Source organism: Lactuca serriola, chromosome 6, assembly GCF_051521515.1.
Source record: "Lactuca serriola cultivar US96UC23 chromosome 6, Lser_US96UC23_V15, whole genome shotgun sequence".
Taxonomy (NCBI): Eukaryota; Viridiplantae; Streptophyta; class Magnoliopsida; order Asterales; family Asteraceae; genus Lactuca; species Lactuca serriola.
The window spans coordinates 163,793,655-163,817,759 of record NC_136413.1 but is presented as its reverse complement, the minus strand read 5'-3'; the positions used below and the strand labels follow the sequence as shown (position 1 = coordinate 163,817,759).

The 24,105-nt window shown below is 34.5% G+C and overlaps 4 protein-coding genes across 4 annotated transcripts; all 4 read right to left on the bottom strand.

Moving 5' to 3' along the window:
- Nucleotides 1-1,878: 1,878 nt before the first annotated feature.
- Nucleotides 1,879-2,832, bottom strand: LOC145060355 (uncharacterized). The gene has a single exon (XM_079008039.1). The coding sequence runs from the start codon at nucleotides 2,830-2,832 to the stop codon at nucleotides 1,879-1,881; it is 954 nt and encodes a 317-aa protein (XP_078864165.1).
- Nucleotides 2,833-8,429: 5,597 nt separating this feature from the next.
- Nucleotides 8,430-9,767, bottom strand: LOC145058976 (uncharacterized). Its single transcript, XM_079006847.1, has 2 exons — nucleotides 9,135-9,767; nucleotides 8,430-9,051 (listed from the first exon to the last, which is right to left on the bottom strand). The coding sequence occupies exons 1-2, from the start codon at nucleotides 9,694-9,696 to the stop codon at nucleotides 8,438-8,440; spliced, it is 1,176 nt and encodes a 391-aa protein (XP_078862973.1). The 5' UTR covers nucleotides 9,697-9,767; the 3' UTR covers nucleotides 8,430-8,437.
- Nucleotides 9,768-12,322: 2,555 nt separating this feature from the next.
- Nucleotides 12,323-12,940, bottom strand: LOC145057255 (uncharacterized). Its single transcript, XM_079005033.1, has one exon. It carries the CDS (start codon nucleotides 12,884-12,886, stop codon nucleotides 12,530-12,532), a length of 357 nt encoding a protein of 118 aa, XP_078861159.1. The 5' UTR covers nucleotides 12,887-12,940; the 3' UTR covers nucleotides 12,323-12,529.
- Nucleotides 12,941-15,703: 2,763 nt separating this feature from the next.
- Nucleotides 15,704-18,339, bottom strand: LOC145057253 (eukaryotic translation initiation factor 2 subunit alpha homolog). The gene is made up of 7 exons (XM_079005032.1): nucleotides 17,865-18,339; nucleotides 16,907-16,963; nucleotides 16,720-16,806; nucleotides 16,491-16,637; nucleotides 16,283-16,387; nucleotides 16,098-16,196; nucleotides 15,704-16,019 (listed from the first exon to the last, which is right to left on the bottom strand). The coding sequence occupies exons 1-7, from the start codon at nucleotides 18,249-18,251 to the stop codon at nucleotides 15,852-15,854; spliced, it is 1,050 nt and encodes a 349-aa protein (XP_078861158.1). The 5' UTR covers nucleotides 18,252-18,339; the 3' UTR covers nucleotides 15,704-15,851.
- Nucleotides 18,340-24,105: the final 5,766 nt, after the last annotated feature.

The following is a 24,105-nucleotide window of genomic DNA, read 5'->3' as shown; positions in this document are numbered from 1 at the left end:
CAATCCTTTCAAAGCTGATACTGCTATGAGAGTTCTAATTGAACTAGTTCTAGCAACTGGGGCATATGTATCAAAATAATCGATCCCTTCTCGCTGCCTATAGCCCTTTGCAACCAACCTTGCTTTATAAGCAGATATGGATCCATCAGGATGATATTTCTTCTTGAATATCCATTTGGATCCTATGGGTCTTCTCCCCTTGGGTAGATCAGCTAACTCCCAAGTTCCATTACCCATAATTGAATCCATTTCGTCATTGATAGCTTCCTTCCACAGAGGAGCATCCCGAGACGTCATGGCTTCAGTAAAGGTCTTAGGATCATCATCCAAATTAATTGAAAAGATGACCTCTCTCGTCACTTTCTTTTGTGTTCCTTCGACCAAATAAGAATAGAAATCATCTCCAAATGTTTTCTCAATTCTATCCCTAGTACTTCTCCTTGGTTCCTCCACAATGGGAGGAGGTGGGAGTATTTCTCGAGAGGTACTTGTAGGTGTTGTATGACTAGAGTTTTCTTCATCCTTAGAAAACTTGTCCTCAAAGAATTCCACATCTCTGGATTCCACAACAACACCAGAATCAATATCTAGTAATCGGTAAGCCTTGCTATTTTGAGCATATCCAATAAATATACTCTTATTAGCTCGTGCTCCCAATTTGGTTCGCTTAGGATCGGGAGTCCGATAATAAGCAACACACCCCCACACTTTCAAATAGTATAGGTTAGACTTTCTACCTTTCCACAACTCATAAGGGCTTGTAGGAATCACACAACTAGTGATCCTGTTATGAACATAACAAGCAGTTAATAGTGCTTCCCCCCACAGATTGTTTGGTTGAGCCGATTGGTTCAACATACAGTTGACCATCTCACAAAGAGTTCGGTTCTTTCTTTCAGCCAAACCATTCTGTTGAGGGGTGTATGGTGATGTTCTCTCATGTTTGATTCCATTCTCTTCGCAGAATGTGTCAAACTCTTGGTTGAAATATTCTCCGCCTCTGTCCGAGCAAAGAATTTTGATGTGTCTTTCAAGTTGATTTTCGACCTCAGCCTTATATCGTTTAAATGCATCAAAAGCTTCATCTTTTGATCTCAACAGATAAACATGTAGATATCTATTGAATTCATCACAAAATGTGATGAAATACCTTTTTCCTCCTCGAGTAAGGATTCCATTTAACTCACATATATCATAATGAATCAACTCAAGTAATGAAGTGTTTCTCTTAACTGATGGAAATGGTTTCTTAGTGAACTTTGATTTTACACATGTTTCACATTTTTCAAAATCTTTTGTGTCGTATTTTAACATACCTTTAGTTTGCATTTTTTCAACGTTTTTAACATTAGTGTGAGCTAAACGTTTATGCCATAAAGAAATTGAACAAACAATATAACCAGAAAAGTTCACTTCATTCACATTAGCAACCAATCCATCAATTACATCATTACCAACACTCGACACACTAGCAACACTAGAAACACCACACTCAACACTAGGACCACTCACATTACCCTCATCACTAAGACACAAGCGATACATTCCCGAAGTATTGTTCGCCCTCCCAACATGTCTTCTGCCTTTAGTGATCACAATTTTGCCTCTCTCAAGCACCATCTTGAACCCACCCTTGTCAAACTTGTCCGCAGAAACCAAACCCTTCGAGATGGTAGGAACATGAAGAACATCTCGAAGAGTCACCCATTCACCACGTGTGAACTTCAACCGAACATCACCCTTTCCTAGAACTTCAGCTCTGTGGCCATCAGCACAGACGACAACCGTCCCTTGTGGCATGGGGTGGTAGGTGCTAAAGCTTTCTCGATGCCCACAAACATGCACAGTGGCTCCAGTGTCCACGAACCATCCTCGAGCTTAGATTTCTCGAGTAAGAGAGGAGATCATGAAAATCTCTCCAAGGTTCACACTAGCCACCATATCAGTCACCTTCTCGACTGCGTGTGCAACCGGTACTGATTTGCGATCTTTGCATTCTCTCGCATAGTGCCCAATCTCTCCGCAGACATGGCAAGGACCAGCCCTTTTTGGCTTTGAGTTGGGATTCTGATGACCCGATTTCTTGAAGCTTTGTTTCTTGGGTCCAAAGTTCTTCTTGTTCTGTCCCCCAGATTTGCCTTTGTGGCTAGAACTCCCAGCTGACACATGATGCACACTTTGTCCAACTTTACCTTGCTTGTCCCTGATGCGAGTTTCCTCCTCAATGCGGAGGTGTTTCATCAGATCATCCAAGGAGTAGTCCTCAGATTTGTGCATCATTCTCTTAGAGAAATCTTTCCACGAGGGTGGCAGTTTTGCGATGATCGCACCAACCTGAAAGAATTCTGGAAGAGAGATGGAGAGTGCGTTCAACTTGTTGACCATGACTTGGAGTCCATGCACTTGCTCCATAATTGATTTGTCATCAACCATTTGAAACTCAAGGTACTTGTTAGTACCTTCCTCATGTGCCTTGTACTTGAGTTCCAACGCATTCCATAGCTCTTTTGGATCTTTGACTGACGAGTAAAGATCATAGAGCCGATCAGATAGGGAATTCTTGATGTGACCCACACACAATTCCTCGGATTCTCTACGCATAATCCTTTGTTTTTCCAGTTCTGCAATGACCGCTGGGTCCACAGATTCCCCCTCCTTGGGAATTGGATTTTCAGGAATTGGTGCCAGTTTTGGGTCCAACACAAAGGAGAGCTTCAAGACATGAAACATGAACTTGACCTTTTCGGCCCAACGAGTGTAGTTTTGACCATCGAATTGGTCAAGTTTGGCAAACTCTTGGTTCATGAAGTGGAGGCTAGCAGTAGTGTCCATTAGTCTATTGATTTATCACAAAATATAAAAACCTTTAAGATTGTTGTAAATCAAACTAAAAGACGCGCAAGGAAACCGACAAGCAATATTGTGAATTATATGTCGATTAGTTGCGAATAATAAATTCAATTATTATTATTATATTTACCAAGTTTCGTCCAGAAACCAGATCTATCCTTCTCGATTAGATCTGGTTATAAGAAAGTAGAAGAAGATTGTCCTGTTATTGGACGAATTAAACACAAGACAGAAAAATAAAACCGACCTGTTGATTGCTGACTTGATCTTGAAGCAACTGCACGGATCAGATTCATGTCCTTAAAGGTTTTTACTTCGCTTCTACTGGCTGTAAGCAATAGAGTAAAACCCCAGGATTTAATGCAGCTTGATCGATATTCCAACAGCACTGGAAATCGACAAACACAAAGCGACTACTCGGAAACTAGAAAAAACGCAGAGAGATGGAGAGAGCTTTCAGATTTTCGTGTGTGTCAATGCGGCTCCTAGGGAGCTGTATTTATAGGTATTGTAACCCTAGAAGGCATCAAACGGGCCCCCACAGGCCGGCCCCAGAAACCCTAGGGCGACAGCTTGCTCTCCAAGTGCAAAGTGCGCCTAAATCGCGCCATTTCGCGCATTCGCGGCGTCAGCTAGTGCTAGGCGCGCGCGTGGGCTTGGCCCATTCCTTTGATCCACTAAAGCCTTTGAAGGCTTACCAAGGGAATAGGCTTATAAACCCTCAAAAGTTTCTTCTCCCCACCAATGTGGGATACAAAGGAAATTGCCAACTTGCAATTCCTTTATATATAAAATTCCAACAGGTTGTACATACCCTTTTTAATACCTATGATTCTGAATAGGGTGACTAGCTACCTAGACCCTTTCGATACCTTACAAGTCTATTTGTTTTTTGGTGTCTTGGACTTGCGTTTGTGGACATCGACCATTTATATCGGTCTTTGGTCTGTACATTATTTTTTTAGATATCATAGAGTGGCTTAGTGCTCTTCAGATCCATGTCCATAGAGTCCTAGGGGGGCATCTACTAATGGACAAAGGTAGAGAGCGATATGATCCCCAATGAGAGTTTTAGATTGACACTAATCAACACATCCAAGGTGCCGCATCAATCTAACATGTGGGGAAATTATGGAGTTTGTATGTTTTTCCTTGAAATGTTGATTTTTGGTCGATCTGTGGCTATAAAGAGTTCCACCGTTGATGGATCTATGCCATATCGTGAGCAATATACACAAATAATATGGGGAAACACGTAACACGTTTAAACATATTTTAATTTGTTTATGATGCTTATGTGAATATTTTTTTCTCTATTTTTTAAATATGAAATTCCCTAAAATCATACAAAATATCATTAAAAGGGGATGGCTGCATAACCTAATAAATTATCACAAGGATCCTTAAAATATCATCATTACCAAAACATCATCCATAATCATTTCATAAGTTAACTATTTACGATCAGCCTTACATTGGGCGCATCTTAACCACTATTTAGCATCATGGAGTTCTTTTTATTCCATTGGTTTTCCATTTCTTTTTCTGTTCGATTTATGCTAGAATACTATTTCTTTATGCTAGAATACTAGAGGTTAAAGTACACTCAAACTTATGGACAATTTTAGATCGTTCGAAATACATATACGGAGTGAAAAGGAAAGGTAAGCTATAGTGTTAATTAGGATAGTCAAAGACTTGTTTTAGATTTGGTGTAAACCATCTTATGTTTTTACATATTATATAATGGTTGGATAAGGTGTTAAGTGAGAATTCATAAAGAGCCAAGTTAGATGAGAGTTTTCATTAAGTGTGTTCATAAATAGTGAGTGAGATCATTTACAAAATAACTTCACAACTCTTAACAATTTTGCAATTCTTTCTTTGGTATTATGTATGCTAAGTGTCCCAACACATTTTTTTTTGAACGATTTGAAAGCTGATTTGTACACAAAAGTTTTTTTTGTCATACATAATAATATATGATTTAGATGAGTTCTACAATATGCAAAAAAAAAATTATTATGTATGTCAAAAAATTATTGTGTAAGAATCAACTTCTTCGAATAGTAGCCCATTGGTGAAACACTTTAGGGATGTGGATGGTATCCCACTACTCAAGTTTGAATATTGTTGTTGCCCTTCGTTCTTGTGGCCATAAAGGTTCATTTGAAGTGAATTCATGGCATGACACATATCCTCATGATCACACGTATGATTAATCGTGTTGCGCGTAAATTGGTCGAGACATCAACTCTTCTTTCAAAAAAAAACACCCTCTTTTTTGGTTATTATAATGATTAGGTCTAGTATTATTTAGATTTATATCAATTTATTTAAGAGAAAATGACAAAAATAGCCATTTACACTAATTACATTACAAAAATAGCCAAAAAAATCGAAATTACAAAATTAGCCCACAATTTCGCAGATGGAAATGCCCCATCTGCAAAATCAGCATCCCATCTGCGAATGTACAAGCAGCTAAAGCACAGCTGTGCTTTAGCTGCTTGTACATTCGCAGATGGAATGTTCCATCTATGAAATGAAGCTGCCATCTGCGAAATCCCTTTACTTTTCACTATATAAACGTTTTTTTTCTCCAATTTTCACCCTTCTCTACACAAAAACTCTCTCTATCTTTGGGTTTCTCTCGGGATTTTGGCTAGTTTTTGAAGAAAATGGAGGATTATGTCAACAATCCCGCAAATATGGTTACATTTTAACTCTTTTAATGTTTAAACTTTTTTTTTATTTTATCATTTATTGTATTATTTAGTGTTAAAAAAGGGTAATTTTGTTGTGTTTGATAGTTTTAATATTTCTTTAGTATACTTGAAGTTTAAATGCTATTTTGTTAGTGGTTGTTTGAATGTACAAGTAGAGACTGCGTATAATGTTTACAATTTGTTATTTTTGTTGTTTGTTTGGTTGTTGTATAACCTGAAAACTTGTATATTCTTATCGTATAATTGTTTATATAAAGTGAAAAATAGTTAAATTACAGTATGTGCAAAATAGTCGTTTGTATATATATTTGTCGTATAAGTATAACATTTATATAAGTTGAAAATTTGTCGTATATGTATTGTTAGAAATTGTTTGTGTTTGTCGTATAAGTTGAAAATTTGTATAAAGTTGTCGTATAACTTGCAAAATTGTTAATTTGGTTGTCGTTTTATTTGAAAAATTGTTTGTTTATATGGTTATAAAATGTTAGTTTATATAATTAGAAAGATAAAAAATGTTTATATATTTGTCGTTTAAGTTGAAAATTTGTTTAATAAAATGTTTATATAATTATGTATGATATTGTTTTTTATCATAAATATATTTGTTGTATAACTTGGAAAATTGTTTATATATGTGTATGTTATTGTTTTTTATCGTAAATATATAAATTATTAATTAAGAATTTGTATTTGCATTACTAATTGTTTATGTACTTATTGCAGTTCGTAATCATATATTTTAAAAACAAAATATTTTTTAGTTATCTAATTTGTTTTTGTGTTTTTTTTTGCAGCATGATTTTAGTTTTATCAATATGAAAGCAATTGTGAACTTAAAAGGCTCGGGCGGTAACATATGAGAAGTATTTGAAGTTTTAAATGATGTCAGACGTGCCATTTTCAGAGATACCGTATTTGGTTATTTTATTGATGTCCCTCGTTTACAAGGGGACGCATTGTTGTTCCATAAAATGCTCCTTCATCAGATCCGGCCGGACCCTGTTTTATCTCCAGATGGAATAAAACGATTATATTTTCAAGTAGGCAATACGAAAATGGTTTATGGGCCGGAATAGTTTTGTTTGATAACCAACTTCAATTTTGGGGAGTATCCAAAAAACATTGGGAAAAAAGAGTCGGAAAAATTATTAAGCAGTAAAAAAAGATGTTTATTGCGTGAGCGGCTATTTCCGGACCATACCAATAGTTCGGTGAAAATCGACGACCTGAAACGTTTAATTTTAAATCGAACATTCCTAGAACTTGACGACGTTGATGCAGTTAGAGTATGTTTGATATACATTTTGTGTGAAAGTTATTTGGGAAAAGAAGTTAATGATCGGGTGCCACAAGATTGTTTTTTTTTGCTGAGAATTTGGATCTCTGGAACAGGTATATTTTGTTTACGTTAAAAGTTTTATTTTATTAAAGTTATAATTTATATAAAAACCAATTTTGTTTTTTTGTTTTGTTAGTTTCGCTTGGGGTAGTTATCTTTGAGATTTTACTTATGTTGACCTTGAGGATACATGGAACAAAATAGATAATTATTTATCACTTTCTGAGCGTCGTCAAACTTTAAAGTACTCCGTCTCAGGATTTACGGCTCCAATAAGGGTATAAATTTTTTTTTATATTTAAATTGTTTTATTGTTATGTTTTTTATTTTAATTTTAACTTTTAACACTGTAATTGTAAAAAATTGTAGATATGGATATATGAGATGATTCCGGCTGTTCGTGCATGTGGATTTGTATTGAGAAAAAATAAAGACATGCCTCGAATGAAACGATGGAGTGGAACAAAAAAATTGAAATGGGTTGACGTGAACAAGATTTGGTCAAAGATACAGGTTTATAAAATTTTCGTTTATTATTAATAAACTTGATTATTATACTTTTATATGCATTTTTAATATGTTTAATTTTTTAGGAGGGGCAACCACCAAGACAAAACATGTTACCGGGTGATGGTGAGATGACATCTTGTTATTATATATCATTTCAAGAGTATGTATATGGTGAAGGGAAAGCAGTTCCATCCCCAGTACGGGACCATTTTAGGAGATAAGACGAATCTTCGTCTAGTATGTCGTCCAGTGTTCGCTCTCATTATAGAGGTAGGGGCAGTAGGAAACACAACCTAGACGAGGTGTTGAAAATTTTACACCCTCGAAGTTTGCTCATGCAACGAAGTAGATTGTTACTACTGTGATTCGATAGACCCTTTTTTTACACCCTCTTCAGCCGGGCCATATATGTCACATGAAAATTTTGAAGAATTAAAGAAGGCTGAAGAACAACAAGAAGAGGACAAAGAGTCATCCCGACTTCTCACTCAACTTGCTAATGATATTGAATCGGAATGCAAACAAGCTCAAGAATGGATTGACCTCAATAAAAACAAAATCAAAGAGCATAAAGATTGGATAAAAAAGAGTAAGAAGGCAATCAAAACGACTGAAAAACGGCTTGCTGAGAAGGATGAGCAGTTGATACACATTATGGTAAAAAATGATCGTTTGGAAGACAAAATGAGAATTAGGGATGACTATATAACAATGGAGAAAGAGAAGTACCCATTGCAGTTCCCTGAGTTTAAAAATTAGTTACAAAGTTGTTGTAATATTATCATGAAACAGATTAGGTTGCAAAAGGATCGTTTGTTGTTTTTTTAAATAACATGTTGTAACTGTTAAAAAAAAATCTGAAAACTATATTTTATAATATAAAGGCTTCATTAATTGTTATAATCAACAAACTTAACTAAAATATGAAAGCATACCAATGTCTTGTAAGAGTTAATAAAAATATTACAATACATAATAAGTAAACAAGTCATCATTACTCTTGATTTCAAGGTTGTTTTATATCAAAATCGGCGTTATAGGTTTGTGAGCAACCCACTGAACCACCAATATTAAATGCCATTTCTGCAGTAGAAATTATGTGACGTGCTCCGCTACCGGACGCCCTTCCAGTATAATTATTTCTTGTGTGTCCTAGTTGACCACATGTAGAACACTCTTTTATAATTAGACCCTCGCCTTGGGATGGAATGCGGTCTGTGTTTCTTGGCCTGCCTGGCTGACGTTTATCCATTATAGGTGGCTTAACAATCATCAAATCATCGGGGATCTCCCATTTGGATGGCTTTGGCAGAGGGTTTATTGATTCCTCATATGTTTTCCTCAGTGTTTCGGTAAAGTAAGCATTTAATGCAAACCTCGAGCAGTCTTGGTAATTGTTCACTGTTAAACATCTTATGACATGACCACAAGGTATCCCATCAAGTTGCCAATGCCTACATGTACATGTCATATGTTGAAAATCAACAATCACATTTTGTGCCCCCTTTTTGACCTCGCATTTCGTATTTGACATCATGCGAACATCCCATTTGGTAAAAGTTTTCTTGTTTTCTTTTACAACTTCATCCGCCCAAGGGGTAAGTATTGTTGTTGCTTCCGCTAAAAAAACAGCCAAAATGAAGAAGTTAAGATCAATAACATCAAAATTAATAAAACATTAATATTACAAATTTACTTAATACCTGCAAAGTTACGTCTTTGAAACCACCATTGTTGCATTGTAGCACGAAAAAAATCGATCAACATAAGTATTGGCACCTTACGTGTGTGTCTAGATAATGCATTTATAGACTCCGCACTGTTGGACGACATAAGATTGTATCGGTTCCCTTTAAAATGTGCCCTTGACCAAGTTTCTGGATTTATACTTTTTAAGTACTCCCATACTGGTTCTTTTGTCTTTTTCATAACATCCATGGCAGCATCAAAAGCATCAACTGTGTACGCCCTACACGCCTCCCAAAAAATTCCTTTAACCGTCTTACTATTGCCGAATTTAGATACTATGTTGAAATACAAATGGACACCACATATTCCATGATGAGCGTGAGGAAAAATGTTGGCAACGGATGTTGCTATAGATGGAGACCTATCAGATATAATTGTAAGCTCCTGCATATTTCCTATGCAATCATGTAGTTTTTGAAAAAACCATGTCCAAGAATCGGTACACTCATTTTTGCATATACCATATGCAACCGGTAATATTTGGTTTTGTCCGTCCTTAGTAACTGCAAGTAACATGGTACCTTTGAACTCGCCCTTTATGTGAGCTCCATCTACTACTAGGGTCGGCTTACAAAAATTGACAAAAGCGCGTACCTGCAATACATTGTATATCTATTCAAATACACCAAAATAAATATTAAAAAATTAATATAATATGATAATACTAACCGAGCAACCGAGTGCGACGTACAAAAACTCAAAGCGATCATCAGCATCTGTTTTAATATGTGTGATAGTACCCGGATTATGTTTGGCTAAGTTGTGACAATACGCCGGAAGTTTGGTAAAAGAATCCTCTATCGTACCCCTTAACGACAACAATGCATATTGTTTCGCACGCCATGCCTGATGGTATGAGATATTGATATTCAATTGAGCATTCATATCATTAACAATTTCTTTTCCCCGATAAACTCTACTATAGTCTTCAGCCAAAACATCAGCAACATATTCACCCAAAACATATTTGTTTGCTTGTCGATGATTATGTTGCAACAATGTTGAAGAACATGTGTGTACATCAACAAATTTATTCACTTGGAAAAGTCCATCAGAATTTTTAATTGCTTTTGCTCTTAGTAACCAAGAACAATCTTTCGAAACACACACAACTTCATACCTTGATTTGGTGGATCTACTTGTCCTCGTCTGGAAACCTTCTCGAAGACATTTTTTACAAATACACCGCTTTAAAAGTTCTTTGTTCTTAAATATACTCTCACATTGAATCTTTTGAAGATTCATGTCTACCATCTGTGTTGGGATATCTTCATTAATATCAACTGGGCATGCTGGTACAGGGGGCATACCGTGAAAAAGGTTATCGGGAAACTTAGCTTTAACTTCATCACCCAACTCATCTCTATCGGAATTGCTTTGTAGCTCGGTTATATCTAAACATACATCACCAACATCAACATAATGCCCGTAAACATGATTTTTTTCATTTGTTTGACTTGAATTTTTTTTCTTTTTAGTTTTATCTACCACACGCCTATTCATAACTTTAACTTCTTGTTCGGCAACATCATCACAACGACCACCCACATGATTAAGATATGTACCAACATCATCATCACCAACAGACTTGTAATTCTCAGGATCCACATAGTGAATAGGTGAATAACTAACATTAACATTTTCAGCAACACTATGAAACTGAGGTACACTAGGAGTATTGAAAGTACCTATCGGATCGTTGCTCCCTTTATAACTGCATAAATTACCAACAAGCTGGTTTCTAATTTCACCACCCCCATTAACCTCCTCAACTTCATCAACCACCACAAACACTTTCACAGCCCTTCCTCCACTACATTTGATTACGTTTATCAACATTCTAACATCCATGTCTTCAACTATAGCTATATAATAATTTAATTTAGGATGGTGGAAACGAAGACTAATTATATATTTGTCTAACAAACCAATTTTGCTTCTTACCAAAGATACAAAATCAGTATAACTAATATACTCAGAAAATATCAAAACAAGTTCAGAAATACCTCCCTGTGGACATATGTATTCCAGATTAGTTCCATTAACTTGTCATCTCCCACCGGTTACAAGACAAACCAAATATTCAATCATTTTTTGAGCAAATTGTAGAGAAAGTTCCTAAACAAATAACAACCAAAATGATAATTTTATACAAAACTTTTTATATAGCAACATGATTTCGTAGTCAAACCAATTCATTTCATAGTCAAACTAAAAAAAACAAAAAACAAAAAACAAAAAAAAAACCACAAATTCGCAGATAGAATGAGAGTAAATCGCAGATGGACCTATTCCATCTGCGATTTTACCCTTATATATAGAGAAAAAAAATAATAAAAAAAAAATTAAAAGCACCTGCGAATGTACAAGCACCTAAAGCACAGCTGTGCTTTAGGTGTTTGTACATACGCAGATGGAATGGTCATTTCGCAGATGGGGCATTTCCATCTGCGAAATTGTGGGCTAATTTTGTAATTTCGATTTTTTTTTGGCTAGTTTTATAATGTAATTAGTGTAAATGACTATTTTTTTTCATTTTCTCTTTATTTAAATTACTAGTTTAGGTGAGTTACAACAAATTTTAATGATCGTACTAAAACGTAAAAACATATGTAAATTACTTAAGATGAAAATTATATAATCCATTAATCCCCTCCGCGCCCGAGGCTTAAAAAAGAAATAGTAACATGCTGTGCTGTATTATTTTATTTTCCATCGAGACCGATCTTAATAGTGGGATCCATTCAGCACTCCACAGATCTGGTCACGTGCCAAGAATTGAGTGGTCCTCACGCGCCGGAAGCTACTCTGGTCAGGTCAACAACACTATTTACGGTTTTGCCCTCAAGGAAGGAGGCTACAAAAACCTTGAAAAACAGTTAAAACACGTATTGCGCTACCTATAAAAATCCAAAAAGAAACATTGCTTTAACTGCTAACATATACTTCCTTTACAAGTCTCTGGTTTTATAAAAAATACCACATTTCTAAATGCTTAATTATATTCAAGTGCAATGATTCTTTTTAAAGCCAACAAAATACAAGAATCCAACAAGTAAAAAACAATTCGAAATAAAAAGAAAACCAAAAATTACTTTGTGATACCCCAACGTCATTATTTTCTAAAAATCAAAACAAAAAGTGAAAATTGAAAATCAACAATGACTATATTACCCCCAACGTCATCTACAAAATATCCGAAAATCACCCCAAAGATCATGGGTATTCCTGTCAAACAGATGCAAAATGACAAATACAATATAGTGAATATACTTCTATACATATACGTGTAAACTAAATAACAACAAAATGATGAGATCCAAGTAAACTGAGGAGTAGCAAACAAGAGCTACTCGTCGGAATCTTCATCGCCGCCGAAGATGGAGAACTTGTTGTAAAGAAGGAAGAGTACGAGGAGAAGGACAAGTCCGACGCCGACCGGAGATCCACTGGCACGGTGGATAGAGTTAGGTTCACCGGTGGAGAAGATGTTGGAGACGAAAGATCCAGAATCGGAGGAGAGATATTGAATGAGTAACAGGAGGACGATGGGAAGGAGTAAGAGACCTAATGGGCTGAGAAGCTCTGCTATGAACTCCGTCACTGCTTCACCTCCGTCGCCGAGGAACATAGGGATTCCGATCAACACCACCACCACGACGGCGAGTAGTATTCCATAGGGAGCTCCTCTTCTTTCCTCTATCATTTCTGATTTCAATGTGGAGCTAGATGGGATGTGAATGGGGTGGTGTTTGTCTTGAAATAGATATGAATGAATGGGGCTGTTTGAAAAGGACGCGCTTAATAGAAAAATAATCATAAAATGATAAAAAAAAAAAAAAAAAGTATTTAAAAGTATTAAAATCTATCTATATTTGCTATGTAACTCTTATGTCGATATATAAATTTAGCATAAACGTTTATATAAATTTACTTTTTTATAAGATGTATTTTACACGTATTGATCAAACAGTCTTCATACCCTAGTATATTGTAGACAGGACATATTTTAGTGGTTGAATTGTCGCAATGATGTGTAATGATGCAGTTTTATTTCTACCTTCCATTTTAATATTTGGTTACTTTTCTCATATAATTTTTTTTATCAATAATGATGACATTGCATAGTAAAATGCTCTGCTTTTTAGTGGTTACCCACAAGATATAGTCATAAGTCGTGGGACGATATGTAACAAGTTTCTAGGTGAGTTTTGTAGGTTGGATTATTATTAGCTTCTACTCTTGTATGATTATTCGTCTTCTTGATAAAGATATTGCGGATGATTTAATGATTTATATGTATAGAAGCTAATGAAATTGTTCGATTATGATTGAAATTAAATGGATGTAAATAATAATATTTGAGATATATAGAAACAAAACTCAAAGATTGAGTTTAACATATCCAATTTAGATGTGAAATTTGGCCGGAAACTAGATACGTCTTTTAGGTTATAGAAAATCTAGGAATTTTGTATTGGGATAATCGTTGAAAATAACTAAAATAGTTGATGTCGTATTACCAAATTACATTTTGAATAACTCTCACAAAATAATCATCGGTTTTGTGAAAAGAACTTTCCGACATATTTTACTAAATTGCTTTACAGATTATAACCATCAAAAATTTGCTTAAAAATAGTATCACAAAAGATAAATAGTTTTTTTAGTGAAAATTCATTCATCAATTTCATGAACATATATATATATATATATATATATATATATATATATATATATATATATATATATATATATATATATATATATATATATTTCTTTTCAAAATCATGATTTTATGAAAATGGATTTTTTTTAAATACAACTAATGGGATGGCCCGCTGGGTCTTATATTTTCAAAATATAAATTTTCTAATGTTCTCTTAGACAATAGTTATTCCGGTAAATTTGTTATTAAAGAGTGATCATTTATGTAATTTTGTGAAACCTACGGACTATTTTTATTTTTTGTAGCTTTGCTTATAGAAAAAGATTATTTCTGTAACGTTGTAAAAAGTAGCTAATATTTATCTAAGTGAAAAATATCGACCATTTTTGTAATTGTATCCAACATGTTATGTCGGATACAATTACGAAAAATGGTCCACTATATTTATTTGAAACCTAGTGCCTAAGAATTTAAAAACCACAATAAAGACATGGAAACAATAATCGTAACTCATCGGTAACTATTATCCGAATCATAGCTACTAACATCCAACATATATTATTCTCATTTTCATTTATTATCTGGCAGACTAGCAAGAATTATTAACACCAATAAGTTAGAACCTCATATTACATTAAAAGAGTTTACAAGTTTACTGTTAATAAAAGAAAGATGTCTTAAAGGTTTTGAAGAGTTAGCACAAGTAGGGTTGGGTTGATATTTTTGGGGCTATACAATTTATTAACTTTAGTACCTAACGCTAGTAAATTTTAGAAAAATACAAAAAGTTTATTTCGATTTTTTATTTTATTTTATAATATATTAATAACAAATGTTCATTCAAAATAGATTACGAAAAAAAAATCTTATTTTTACTTGAAGTAGTCATCGTTTAGAGTGACAGAGTTGAGACATTTTGACTATGAGCACAATGCTAACATGTCTAAATCATGAGTTATCCAACCTGTTGCAATCCTCTCTCTCTCTCTCTCTCTCATTTGATTGTTTGACCAACGACTAATTTTCAAAAAAAAAAAATCACCTACTATATAAATCGCCCTCGGCCACTTCTTGCCAATTACATTCCAACTTTCTCCAATCCATTCCAAATCTCTCCAATTCCATTCTCACTTTCTCTAATTTACATTTCAAATGGATTCTACTCATGGCAATCCTCTCCCATCACTCAAACCCAAAACGAAGAATCAAACGACAAATCAACGACACGTCAAAAAATGCAGAAAGTGGTCTGAACATGAACAAGTGACATTAGTGAAAGCTTGCATTGACATTTTGGAAGATAATGACCATGAAAATCATCCAAAAAAACACGAATGTTTTTTTGGGGTGAGATCTCGAACATTTTAAATTGCAACTTGTGGGTTTGGATTGTTCTAACACATCAAATTAACTCTAAATGGAATGATACGTGGACAAAAGTTAACAATATCAAGTACATCTTCAACCAAAGATGAATACCCATTAAATTCAACAAAAATTGAGTAGAACGAACACTCTAACATGAAAGATTTTCCATATGAATTAGCCCGGCCCAAGATATTTTAAAATTCCAATGTAAATAAGATTTTTATTATTGTCTTTGAATTTTAATTGTTGTTCTCATTTTATTTACCGTTTATAGTAATTTATGTTTTATTTAATGAAATATTATTTTTAATTTTAGTTTTAAATCAGTAAGGCTGAAAGGAATGAATTTTCATATTTTGTATGATAGTTTATGTCGAGACAAAAGTTTCATTTCATGTGGTTTTAACTTCGTTTTTACTTGTTTTTTGGTAGCAAAATCAAAGAAAGAAAGCACATATCATATCAACAATGCTATAAATGCAGACATTCGACAACAAGTCAAGCAATAGAAAAGAAAAAACTCGGTTTATACAAGCAAGAAAGCCATACCCTTTAAAATTAAGCAAGCAAGTAAATCGGCCAAAAAATACACAAAAACAAAATGCAAAATTTAACAGATTTACGCTAGAATCTGTTATATCACTGACTCTGTTGTAATCCCAGAACTTGTGCTATCCAAATCAACAGAACCCATACCCGTATCTTCTTCCACCTCACTGTCTTCATCACCACTAATCTCTGCATTATCCCGCCCAAGTTTAGCCATCTGTTCTGCCAGCAGTTTATCCTCCCTTTCACTCACCTAAACCAAAAACAAATCAAATCAATTCATTTATCATTTTAACTTTTAAATTAATATAATTAAAAAAATAATGCTTACTGCCCGAGGTGACTCTTTTATGGTAAGTTTCCCTTTATGGCGCTCTATTGCAGCACCACAAGCAGCAATTGCTTCTGTAAGAATCTTTATCCCTTGTTCCTGTTATTTCCAAGATAATAAGTAAGACACATACATAACATAACCAAAATTATAATCACCACTTAAGTGTGTTTTCTGTTATTAACCTTGTCAAGAGTCTGTGTATTAAGAACATAAGCTGGTGGAGCAACCAATTTTATTTTCACTGGACACTCTTTAGTGCCAACTGCTTCAGCTTGTCTCATGGCTTCCTGTTACCACAAAAACATAATTTTTGCATTTTTTATATAAATAATTAAAAAGAGTAAAGTATTTTCTTTCATTGAAAGACACCAATTCCAAAGATTATGACACCTTGATGTGGAGGACGCCATCAAATTGGAAGCATTTCATTTCAATATCAGCACGGATTTTCAATGGTTGTGGGGTCATTCGTCTTCTGATGTTTCTAACCAAAGCATCTTTCACATCCTCTGAAAGGGCAGGAACGACTTTACTCACCTACAAAATGAATAGGAAACCCTAAATCATACTGTTGTTTACTAAAAACAGCATGGGCAAAAGCGTCAATTTGCAGAATTACCTCCTTTCCATCTGGACCGATGTGTTTAACTTCACGTGTGAGGGACTTGAGCACGGAATCAGGGTCATTAACTATTGATTTGAAAGCCTGCATATAGAGGAAGCCATTATTATTATTATTATAGATAAATAAATGTGAAAAAAATAATAATAAAAGTTTGAAAGTGAACAAGATCCAAAATTCAAACCTCAAATGCATGCCCATATTTTCTGTACAAAGGCCAGCCAACATGGATGTATAAATCCTGTCATAGATAACTTGTAGTTCATAAGAAGCCCCTACGCAGAATAAAAGACCTACACATCAATACTAAACACTAACGTTTTTTTTACTATGTTTGCTATCTATAAAACCTTTTTATAACATATAGATGTTAGATAAAAAAAAAGAACCAGAAAAAAGATTCTGAATAATCGGGAAATAGAACCATTTACACATGATTCATCACATATATAACCAGAAGCTGAGTACTAGTGTTTCAGTCATCATAAATTCTAACTTCATTATGCCAGAATTAGAAAAGTTAGCAAGAAAATTTATACAGTTTCCTTCATTGTGAAATCGTGATAAAACTATCAAGCAAAAATTCAGCATATCGAATCTTATAAGTTATAACTAGATATTGCAACATCAAAGATGGGGTCAAAACTGGTAGCATCATGAAGAACAGCTCATCATACCTATCCTAAAAGTTTCTATACAGAAATTTATTCATGCAGAGTACTTACAATCATATGCATGTTATGGAAGGGCATATGTGGCCTGCTTATTTCTAAAAGCACAAAATGACTGTTGAGGATTTGAAAGAAAAAAAGTTCAACAAAATGAATTTGATGCAGATTTGGTTAGTAAAATATTATAGATCAAGCCTCTATAAGCTGCCTTACACCCAAATCACCCTTCATTACAACATTCAAAAGCAATTCTTCTATCTAAGCCTGCTTATACCAATTTTCAACTTCTGAAAATATGTATGTAAGTTTATTAAACAGTACTACTTTTGTTTTGTGTCTATAACTTTTAGGTTTGTTTGTTTTTTATCCAAACAGCAATAATTTTCGCAATATACTACTCATATTAGTATGCATCGTCATGAGTAAACGACTATTAATCTGGAATGCACGAACATATAATTCAAAACCTACCTCGAGATCAACATTCATAGTCTCCGCAACATGGCGCATGATGGAGTGCACAAGCTTGCTCTTACTATACCTCTCTTCGCAGATTTGAACATCCTGTTCGGATAACCTCTTTTTACTCAAATCAATATAACCTTTCTCAGCATTAACACGAAGCACCATAGCAGGTTCGATGCGGCCTACTTTGATTAAGCTGCCTACACTTCGAATACGGCGGCGAGAGAGATCCGATAAGAGGATCATCCCTTCGATGTTGTTGTATTCAAGGAGTGAGACATGAGTAGCAACATCTCCGATTTCCTTGACCTGGATCATCACTGGCGTGTCAACCTCCGGGAACTTGGCTTCATACATGCGGCAATCGAAATTTGGGGGTGATGCTGTTGACATCGTTGAATGGGGTTTCTTGAAGATTTTAGGGGTTTTGGCTATGGCCTATGGGTTTCGATTTGAGATTGAACTTGAATGAACAAAATTGCTTTTATAGTGGAAAATAGTGTTGTCACGGTTTTCTAATTTGTTCAGGCCTTTTTGCATTGTTGATAGATTATCGAACGTTGTATTAACTATTAAATTGATAATATTATTGATAAAAATAAAATAATATGTTACTTTACCGTTTTTTTTTTTTTTTTTTTTTTGCCAAAATATTGAATTTTCGGAAATAATCGCACTGCAAAGTAGGTCGGTTATGGTCCCAAATATTTAACCCAAAAACATTCACAGGAGTTCGTTTTTCAGATTTTTATTTATTTCAACTCTTGATGGTTGAAGAGGACAAATGTAATCCTGATACAATTTACATACCTCACATGTAGTGTATTTATTTTACCGATAATTACTTAACTCATATATACTATATTAATTGCTGGTAGGGAAGCAAATGAGTGTTTTCAATACTAATGTAATATATGAGTTTATTAATATAAATAAATAAATATGAAGATTTAAAAATTTTAAAAATTGAATTTATAAGAAAAAAAATTATATTTAATTATTAAAATTAAAGTATTTATTTATCTTTTAAACTAGGTTATAACCTGTGGAAACCACGGTTGATATTTATAATTAAAATTTTATATTAAAAACTCATACTTATTAATCAATTGTTTTAAATAAAATATTAATTAGAATATTTGGGATTTTTTATTTATGTAAAAATATAATTATTTATTCAAATAAATATATAAAAATTGTTTTTAAGATATATTATACATTTTTTATTTGTGAATTAATTAGATGAAGTTTAACCATTTAATACGATAGTTTTATTTTTCACTTTCTGGTTATCCAAATACAATTTTTTTTTTCGCCACTCTTTAACATAATTAGAATCCACGTTGGTTTATAAATTTGTATAAGAAAATAAGTTAATTAATAGTGTTGTAGGATTGTTAGATGAGTTTATACTGATTGATTCAAAATAAATATGTGAACTTATTTTTATAATATATAGGATATTATTCATGCGTAAAAAAGTTAAAAAAAATAATAATAATAATAGCATATAATTAGATAGCATATAATTAAATATTAATATAAAGATAAACCACCACAATTAGTGACCATCTTCAAATTTATTAACAAATATTGACATTATAATATTTAGTCATTTTGTATATTTATAAAAATTAAATAATAAAAGAAAACATCCATATTTATTTATTTATTTATTGATTTTGTCAAAATTAGAAGTCGTATCTTATACCCCCAAATTGTTGCGTTATCTTGTACATCATGACTCTATCGGCAATTTTTTTGTTTTGCACCACCAGATACAGACGATCGACGAATGTTCTTAAACTACAATCAATATCAATATTCGTCGATTAAAAATCAACATCTTGGAATGATTGGATTCTATTTCGTACACATAAAATTAAAAACACAGAGCAAACTATTGGCATCGGTTGGAATTGAGGACGAAGATTTTGAAATTGAAAGTTTTATAGCTTCGATGAAGGTAAGATTCAACCCAGTTCATAGTAATTTTTCATTTTTTTTTCTTGAAATTACAAACATAAAAGTATTTACAGGATCAAACATTACCTATTAAATATGAAGTACCAATCCATTCGAAGATAATAACTTGCAATTTTCCCAGACACGATATCTCAAATACTGGTTGCTTCAAGAAATCATCATGTATTTTTAAAATTTTTAGCAAAATATAATTTCAAATTCTTGAAATTCGAAAATGCTAAAAATTAGGCCAATTTTGTTGACTGCATATACTCACGAAAATTAAAACGGGTAGTATTTTAGTGAAATACATTCCATAGTTTTGAATTTATGAATCAAACATGACATTATTGTAAATACGACAAAAGGGTCCAAATATGTAATTTTCTACCAATAAGAGGGACCATTCATGTAATTTTTTACAACCTAGACCAAATGTGTAAAACTGTCAAATCAGGGACCAATCTAGTAAACAAGTAAAAAAAAGATCCATTGTTGTAAATTTGTCAAAAAACAGACACAAACCATTCTTTTAAAAATGAAAAATAGGGATCAAATGTGTAAAAGTGTAAAATCAAGGACCCTTAATGTACATATGTCAAACATGGAACAAATGTGTAAAACTGTAAAAACAAGAACTATTATGGTGAATAATTAAAACAAGGATCATTTTGTAAATGTGGAAAACACACACACACACAAACTGTATAAATGACGAATATGCCCCTACTCATTCACAACTAACATGTATTAAGTAAAGGACCAATATCATTTCATTAACAGCTTTTTATGCTTCGACATTATGGTAGGTACAGTAATATTGAAATATCAAAAGTTCGAATTTAATAAAAAATAATCATCTGCCCTTGCTCATACAGAAACAACGGTCACAAACAAACACTCCACAAGTAACTCAAAAATATAATGTTATTAACAGTTTTGAACAATAACCATTCCAAGCCCATATTTGAATTACTTATTGACATCAATAGATTTTGTAATTGGTGTAACGGGTGGATCTTTCAAAAGGGAAATGAAAGTAAAATGTATAATTGCATAAAAATTGATTGAACTTATAGAATAAGCTTAACAGTAAATTATTTAAAAGTAAATTGTTATCTCTATTGATGGTTCTATGCTTTTCTAGTAGGATGCTATAAAATTATATTTTTCTGGAAAGTAAGGTGCTATAAAATGTTGTATTTAGGCCTAAATAAACGTTATTAAAGGGAAGGAGGCTACAAGGAGTTACATTATAAATGCGGAGATGTTACATGGTTTTAACGGATCACATTTAATATTTAACCTGATTTCTATTATAACATCTTCTTCACTTTCACTTTCAAACCGTTAAGCAGCAGCCATGAGACACAAATTTCATGTTTATGATTAGACCTATTGTGCACAAATAATATTGGTCTTGGTTTCATGTAATAACAATGTACATTCCAACTGGTCAATTCTTAGTAACGTGTTTCCTTAAACTGTGTTGTATATACTGGTTTCCATTAATCCTGTCTTCAAAACTTCAGATCTAAAAGTACTATTACCATGCTCGATTTGATTAATTCTTTTTTGTATTCAGTGAAGTTGTATATTGAATGAATCAGAATATTTAGATGGTGTGAACTCCTTGTTACATTTATAAGATGAAGAGTTTATATTTTCCATAAATGATTAATCAAAACGCATATTACACTTTATACATACATACATACATATATATATATATATATATATATATATATATATATATATATATATATATATATATATGATTAACTAAAACATTAAGATATTACCCGATGGAGAATTAATCAATTCAACCTATGCAAAATTCGTATTGAACCTGATACCTCACAATACCTCACAAATGTAGAAAGCGAGAGCAATTTTGGAGTCTTGTACCTTGAAGAAAGAAAGGAATCAAATAGGGTGTAGCACCTGGTTCCCGGTACGTAAATCTTATTTGAGTATTTTCCATTTTAGCCTTGGACTCGATGAGTCATAGGCCCGACTCGTCGAGTAGAGACGGGACCCCGGGACGCGTTTAAGTTGGTGACTTGGCGAGTCCATATTCCGGACTCGACGAGTCGCCGTTGTTGGATGAAACCCTAAGTTTCAGGGGTTTGCACCCTATTTAAACTCTCATTCCTCCCCAATCTCGCCCCCATTCACCATCAGAGCTCTATATCTCTCTCTAGCCTTGTTTCCTTGTGAGTTTGAAGTGTTTTTGGGGTGTTCTTGAAGTTTTTGAGGAGTAAGAAGAGTGAATAGAGAAGAGGAGAAGGAGGCCAAGCATCTCTGTGTCATTTCAACATTTCCCCTGAGGTATAACTCGTTTCCCCTCTGTTTGTAAGCTTATTGTCCCTTATAGCTCCATTAAAGTCCTCTTTGAACCATTTCCAAGCTTGTGTATGTATGAGAGTTTGTAATAAGTGGATAGACCTTTAGATCTAGGCAAGGTTGAGCTCCAGGAGCTCAGATCTACTGCCTTTTTTGGACCCATGTTGCTTGTTCACCCTAGATCTACCATTTTGAGGCATTTTGAACCCTAAAATCCGTATTGGTGAATATCTACACGTAAAGTTGGAAACTTTATGTGTGATTCGTGTTGTAGGAGTCCAGATCTGTGAATGGCATGGACTGGAATCGAGCAAACCCGTGTATTTAGTGGGTGCATGGCAACGACTCGGCGAGTCGTTCATGTGACTCGGCGAGTCTGTTCGCGAGTCTCCGAGTTGTCCCCTTTTCGTAGGGTCGAGTGAACAGTGAGTCACAGGGTGTGACTCAGCGAGTCGGAAGCTGAACTCATCTATGGAGGAACTCGGCGAGTCAATGCCCTGACTCGGCGAGTTCAAGGCAATCTCCTTAGATCAAGAACAGACTCGGCGAGTTGTTCATACAACTCGGCGGGTCGCAGCAGCAAGTGTTCTTCGGATGAAGATGAACTCGACGAGTTGTTCATACAACTCGGCGAGTAGGATGAAGGACTTGAATATCAGTTTATAAGGAGAACCCGTCGAGTCGTCGCCTAACTCGACGAGTAGAACGGGATTCAGGACAATCGTTTGGGTAAGGACTCGACGAGTTGGAAAGCCAACTCGGCGAGTCGGGTCAACTGAAAGTTGACTCTGACTTTGACTTAGGGCATGATCAGGGGTAAAATGGTCATTTTACCCAAAGGACAGTTAGCAATGTTTGATTGAGTATGTTGTGGGAATTGCAGCCGGAGGATTTCCGGAGCAGCAGCAGCAGCAGTAGACAGTCAGTTCCCGATCAGATCAGCAGCTACTTCGAGGTGAGTTACCTTCCAGTAGCGGTGGGTCTACGGCTTCAATGTCGGCCCACCAGTAGGAGTCGTATGTTAGATGATTGTCTTTGTGATATCATCTACGTTTGCTACTACCTGATATGTTATGTGCTAGCATGATATGTTATTTGAGATAGAAGTAGAGATCGGTTGATAGGACCGAAGGGTAGTTCAGACACCCCAGAAATGTCTGACAGTATGTGATGATATGTTTGCATGTTGGCTTGTTATGTTATATGCGATAGAGATAGTAGGAAGGGACTAGTCCCCGAGGATCGGTTGTTAGGACCGATAGGTAGTCAGCACCCTAGAATGGCTTGACACGGGTAGTCAGCACCCCAGAACGGCTTGACACGGGTAGGACGGCACCCTAGAATGGCCGCACGGGTAGTCGGCACCCCAGAATGGCCGTACCGGGTAGTCAGGCACCCCAGAATAGCCTGGCAGTATGTATGTTATGTGTTTGTATGGTATGTGGTACGATGGGGGAACTCACTAAGCTTCGTGCTTACGGTTTTCAGTTTTGGTTTCAGGTACCTCCTCAGCTAGGGGAAAGGAGTCGGCGCGGTAGCAGCATGTCACACACACACTCTCTGGTTTCCGCATTTACGAGATTCTCTGGGATTTATACTCTGATATTTTGATTGGTTGTATGATTTGGCTTTTAGACATGGTTTACGTTGCATCATGGTTTGATCAAACAATATTTTAATTATTAATGTTTTCTAAAGTAATGTTTTAAAACGAAATTTTTGGACGTGAAAATTGGGTCGTTACAAGTTGGTATCAGAGCCCTGGTTTGAGGGATTCGGACACACCTTCGGGGGTGTCTGAACTCAAATCTAGGGATTAAAGGATTTTCTAAAAGAAAATGTTTTCTAAAAACTGAGAAAAGAGTTTCGAGAAATAACGAAGTGTGTGATGTGCGCGACCGGCCAAGCTCAAGTAAGTATTCCCCAAAGTACCCAT